Consider the following 6,000-nt stretch of genomic DNA (forward strand, 5'->3'; position numbering starts at 1 on the left):
TGGGGAGCATGGGGGTTTTCGCCGCAGGCAGACCTGGGCTGGCCTGCAGCTCCATGTTCACTGGCCCTGTGACCTTGGCCAAGATCCCTGGCCTTGCTGAACCTTGTCTCTTTGTATCTAAAGCGGTGGTAATGTGAGCTGAGCCAAGTACACGTGCCTAGCATCGCGCCTGATGGGGAGAAAACATTCGAAAACATTCCGTGTAGAGGAAGAAAACAGTGTGGGGCTGGCTCTGCAGCAGAGCCTAGCGGGACCTAAATTATATTTCCGGCCTGCAGCCAAGAAACCAGGGACGCCTCTTTCTGTCTCACCAGGGGGCTTGTCCCTCATCAGCCATTCCCCAGCACGTACAGCCCCTCAGAAAAGGGTTGTGTGTGTTCAATAATGTGATGCACTGAGAAAGTCACACCTTGAAGGAGTAGGATGGGGCAACTTTTGTCAACCTCAGGCCTCTGCTTGCTGCCACCGCCCAGACCCCCTCCCTCCTCTTACTTCTCTGTTGGTTAAATCGGAATGTTCTAGACTGAGCTCAAGCTGATAACCTCCCCTGGAAGAAAGGAGGCAGGAGCTCGGTGGCCCTCACATCCTGTTGCACACCACCTAGGGAAGGCCTCCCGTTCTTCTCCGCCTGACCGCCAAGATTGAGAAGTGTGGGCCTCGAGCTGTCCAAGTTTCTCTGAAGGAGGGCCAGAGCGGGGACAGCACCCCACCAGGAGACAGAAGTGCCTACTTACTACTGCCCCACCCGGGACTCGGCACCCAGATGGATTTCAGGCAGGCCCTAAGAGTTAGGATATGCGGGTTCTAGCCCAGCTCCGTAGTAGCTGGCTGGGCTCCTAGGGCCGGGGACGCCGCCTGTAGGCGCCCAAATGGGGCAGTGCGTGGGGAGATCTGGCCACCGTGGATAGGTGCTCCCCCACTGCGGGCTCTTACCCCACAGCAGCAGAAGCGGGCCTTGCAGCCAGGTGTGGACATGTCCTCTATTATCACTATCCGTCGTCCCGCCAGGAAGCCAGGTCATTGCTGGACGTCTGTCCCTGCTCTCTGCACACAGTTCCCTGGCCCGCTCACGGGTGGGTGGGGGACAGTAGCTCTGGGAAGAGAGCTGGGAGGCTCTCCCTGGGGGTCTCTGCACACCTGACCCTGAGCAGCCTGGGCAAGGCCGCTGAAACCCAGCAGTTCACACTGGAGAACGGGAAGGCCTGTAGTCTGACGAGAGGAAGCTTCAGGAGGCAAGGGGAAGTCCTCATGGCAAGGGCTGACTCCGGGCCACTGCCCTTGTCCTGAAGCCTCAGGGAGGGAGCCACCCTTCTGCCTGACGGATCCGATTTAGGACCTGGGCTACCGCGTGAACATGCTTAAGGCATGCATAGATGTTAATAAGAGAGGGAATGTATACTGCTTCCTTCCGATTTTCTCCCCAGAGACAGTAGAACTGACACTAAGGTCTGCTGCACCCCGGCCAGGGGAGGACAGCCTCTGTCTGCCCGAGGCCTCCTCCTCTGCCTCCTCACCCGGGAAGGCCGTTCAGGGAGCCAGAGCTACGGTATGGAGATCTCTCCATACCCTCCACAGATCATGCACTGCCCTGGGGTCGTGGTTCTCCTTGGCTGTGGCCCCGCTGGCCTTGAGCTCTGCCCGGCTCGTCCTCACGGCTCCTGCGCTGGGTGCTTCGTGGGTGGGGCAGAGTCCCTGGCGGGCTCCTCGCGGAAGCCCTGGATGGGGCTCAGTGGAACCAGCTTGACAACCACTTGGAGATTCTTCCTTTAGAGCAGATTTCCCCAAAGTGGCCTGACCGGGGTTCTCCAAATACTCTGCACATTATATCCCCACAGGGCCGTGCCCCTCTTGGAGTCGCGAGCGGAGTGTCAGGGATCGGTCCCCTGCCCCCCGCGTCACCACAGCATGACAGCTCAGTCTGCCGCCGAGTGCATAAGCACAGAATGTTCCTTACTGAGACCTGCATTTCTTTACTAACAATCGAGGTCACATATTTTCCATGTCTTTGTTTACATCTTTTAGAGGACTACTCTCCATCTGCAATCACAATTGTCTAGACTGTTCTTTAACTTTTGAGATTTTTTTTCTTTGAACAAAAGTTTTTAGTTTTTTAAACTGGATTCATTGAACTTAAGTGTTGCGTTTTGGGGGGGGTTGTTTTTGGGGGTTTTTTTGTCACTTCAAAGCTCTGAAAGTCATCCTTTCAAAGACCTGACATGTTCAATTCCACTTTGTTAAGTAGTTGTCTGCCCTCTCTCAGCAGACAGGAGCCTGCGCAGATTTCTTCTTCTGGGCTGGACACAAGCTAGCTGACCCTCTCGCCCCCTCACTGCTTTTTAATGCAGCGGCACTATCTGGAAGGATGTTCATCACAGCATGATTTATAATAGCGAAGAGAGTGGGTGCAACCTCAGTGTCTGCCCCGTGAGGGAGAGATTGAGGAAACGAGAGTCTGTCATGGGATGAAAGAGTGCAAACCCATCAGTCATAGGGATGCATGACTGGGAAACACGGTTATGGTAAAATATTTGGGGACCAACGCCTACATCCTAATTAAAACTGTGCAAAATGGGGGCACCTGGGTGGCTCAGTCGGTTAAGCGTCCGACTCTTGATTTCGGCCCAGGTCATGATCTCAGGGTCGTGAGATCCAGCCCCACATCGGACTCCATCCTCATCAGGGAGTCTGCTTCTCTCTCCCTTTTGCCCCACCCCCTGCTTGCACTCTTTCTCTCTTTCTCGCTCTCTCTAAAATCAATCAATCTTTGAAATAAGTAAAACTATGGAAAATGACAGCTGTGCTTGGGGTGAGCAGGGGGCGGTGAAGGCAGGGGCTTGTTTATGGTAGGGGGAACTGCGAGCAATGAAAACAAATTCTGTCCTAATCATGACCGACAGTAACGCCACAAATAACGTTTCCTAGGTCAGAAGAACCGTTAGATACCAGCCAGCACACATAGGGCGGCCCCTGGGTCAGTACACACTGGCCATCCCGATTGGTTCACTCCCGGGCGTTAAGCACTCACCTGAACCGTGTCAAATTGCCAATGTTTTATCTTTCCAAAATGGCCCAACACGGGTCACCCTTTTGATGATTGCCCCCAAGTGCAGGAAGAATTTGAACTTCCTCTGTGTGCCCAGCCCGATGGCGATCCATGCCCGCCTCCCAGAAACCTGCGGGAACTCGAGGACAGGTAAGAGCTGAGAGTTGCAGAGTCTCTCTGACTGTCTGTCTGTGTGTCTGTCTCCCCAATGCCTGCAGGCCCTGATCCTTCATCAGCTGGGCCGCTACAGTCTAGCAGAGAAGATCCTCCGGGATGCTGTGCAGGTGAACTCGACGGCCCACGAGGTGTGGAACGGGCTGGGCGAGGTCCTGCAAGCCCAGGGCAATGATGTAGCAGCCACTGAGTGCTTCCTGACGGCCCTGGAGCTGGAGGCCAGCAGCCCGGCCGTGCCCTTCACCATCATCCCTCGGGTGCTCTGAGCAGGCGCCTGCCAGCCTCACTGCTGCTCAGGCCCCCAGGGCCCCGCCCGGGGCACCCCCCACCCCCACCCCGCCGCACCGAGGCCACGGATGGCCACGAGTTCAGTGTGACTGGCCACACTGAACTAACCGAACGAGCCCCGGTTCATCGCTGTCCCCACGCGCATTTCTGTTACTGTTTTGGCCAGCCCGATGATAGTTTTTGAACCTACTGAACATTGTCCAAAATGGATTATGTGCCATATTTTGTGAGTCGACATCTGCGTTTTAAAGTCAAATGATAATGGACTTAATCAGCCAATGTAGAAGAATATATCCAAAGTTAAAATTCAGTGGCAGAGCAGATTATTTTTATCAGAGCTGTAAAGATAACTCTCCTTCCCCTACCACTCCTGCCCCAACCTCGGCCCGGAAACCAAATGTGAATTTTCTGTTTCCCACCTCAGTCCTAGTCCAAGCCAGGACACCAGCTGACAATTTCTTGGTTTTGTTGTCGATAACTGTACCATGTGAATTCCTGTCCTCACTTAGAGCAAAGCCTGAGTTGGAGAATGTTTCTATTTCACCAATATATGCCTGTTACAAGAGAAGGAAATAGGAGCTATTTAAGTTTAACTTTTTTATGTGAATTCAGAGTTTATTTATCGATGGAAATATGTACAAAGAAGCTTCAAATGGAATATTTACCGACATTCCTTATACATGACAGACACTTGGCTAAATGGGAAGATGATGTTAATAATAAAATGATTTTTAAATGGACGCGTGGCCTGTGTCGTTGGTGAAAGCCCACAGAGCCGAGGGGTTAAGGCTTGGTTCCTGGGGTGGGAAGCAGTGTGCGCCGGGTCAGCCTTTGGCACTGGGAGGCCCCCCTGACTGTCCCTTTCCCATTGCTGCCCTGTTGTCTGGATGGGAGCGGGGCACTCAGGCCCGGCAGTTGATATCTGCATTCATGGGCACAGAGGATTGGGAACGAGCATGCGACCTGAAGTGGCCCAGTTAAGGAGGGAGCTGTAAGGAAAGGCTCTCACTCTCCTGCTGGTCTTAAACCCAAGAGCTGAGGCTGGAACTTCAGCAGCCCTCCTGCCACCGTGAAGGGTCGGCAGAGATGTGTTGGGGCCAAATGTGAAGCCAGAGACTGACACCGAAAGAGTGGATAGTAAAGCGCAAGAACCAGAGAGAAGCTGAGCAGACCTCTCCAATCCTTGCCAGGACCCCCAGGAAATGGGGGCGGGGGGGCTTGAGTTCCGATCTCGAGGCGCCCCACCCCAGCTGAGCACAACCTTCCTCACTCACCGGGCAGGCAGGCAAGGGAGCAGCTGAGGTCTGGGGAGGTTGCAGTGCTAGCAAAGGCCGTGGGCAGAGCAGGTAGGCACCCTAGCCTCAGCACTGACGTTATCAGGAGGCATCTGAGGCTGTGGATGCACATAAATCACGGAATTTTCAACATGAGAGACTGGCAGGAAAGGGCAGGCATCCAGTGGGGCGGCAGCTAACCCCGGCTGGAGGGTCAGAGCCCAGCCCTGCCATCCTGTGCAGGAATGCCGGGAGAGGCCTGCCCAGATAAGGACCAGGAAGGCCCACAGATCACGCTCCAGGCACCATACCAGCCCTTCTCTCCCAAGCCAGCCCCATGCCGGGCCCTTCCTCAGAAAATCCCCTGCATGCCAGCCTGGGCAGGGCACTGGTCATATCTCCTGTCTCCCTGCCCACCATCCAGCCCCTCCACAGTGTCGCACTCCCTCCCCAGCTCTCCAGCCACATGGCTCAAAGACGAGCACGTGGGCCCAGCCTTGCCAGCTGGCCCCCAATTTCAGTGGTTCAGGTTTGGGCATGTGGTTCAAGCTTGGCCAATGGGAGCCCCCGCCCCCCGCCCCAGGGCTTGTGTTATGGAAATATTAGAAAAAACTCTCTTTCTGTTGGGTTTGCTGTCCCGATAGGATGCAGCCTGGGCTTGCTGCTGGCTACGGGCACTGTGTGGGGCGGCCTGCCTGAGAATGAGGCCAACTCGGGAAAAGAACGTGAGGAGAGAGACCGGATCCCAGAGTCCTGGCTGGGGCATTGGAACCCCAGACTTTTCCCTGTTGTGTTTGAGACAGTAGAGCAGGTTTCTGGGAGGCACCGTCACCCCACCCGTTCGGGAACTCTCCCCAAGCCCCTCGATCCTCTTCCTTAATCCCACCTGCTCCACACCCCACATTTTACCTCTCAGCGGGTCTTGTCATTTCTGCCCGATCACATCTCTAATCTCCCCACGGCCCCGGCAGCCAACAGCCCCACCGCCTCTGACCGGACCACCGCAGGGTCCTCTCTGCCTCTACCTTGGCCCCTGCAATCCTCAGGGCAGCCCTGAGGGTCCTCTGTAAGGTGAGGATTGGATCAGGCCTCTGCCCCCTCAGCCCGCTCTGTGGCTTCCCCTGCTCGCTCCTGCAACCAGGCTCCGTGCTCCCCAGAATCTGCAGAGCCTGGCCCTGCTGGGCCCTCCTCCTCCCGGCAGTCTCTCCGTATTCCAGCCCT

General features: G+C 55.6%; 1 protein-coding gene across 6 annotated transcripts in view; it reads left to right on the forward strand.

Annotated features, from left to right (window-relative positions):
* Positions 1 to 4,245, forward strand: part of TTC7B (tetratricopeptide repeat domain 7B) — a 249,851-nt gene extending 245,606 nt beyond the window's left edge. For all 6 annotated transcript variants that reach the window (XM_034993223.1, XM_034993224.1, XM_034993225.1 and 3 more), the window contains one exon: positions 3,262 to 4,245. In XM_034993223.1, the coding sequence (XP_034849114.1) occupies positions 3,262 to 3,483 (222 nt within the window). In that variant the 3' untranslated portion in view covers positions 3,484 to 4,245. The remainder of the gene's footprint in view (positions 1 to 3,261) is intronic.
* Positions 4,246 to 6,000: the final 1,755 nt, after the last annotated feature.

The sequence above is a fragment of the Mirounga leonina genome, unplaced genomic scaffold (assembly GCF_011800145.1).
Source record: "Mirounga leonina isolate KUSES-001 unplaced genomic scaffold, KU_Mleo_1.0 Mir_82, whole genome shotgun sequence".
NCBI classification, from domain to species: Eukaryota; Metazoa; Chordata; class Mammalia; order Carnivora; family Phocidae; genus Mirounga; species Mirounga leonina.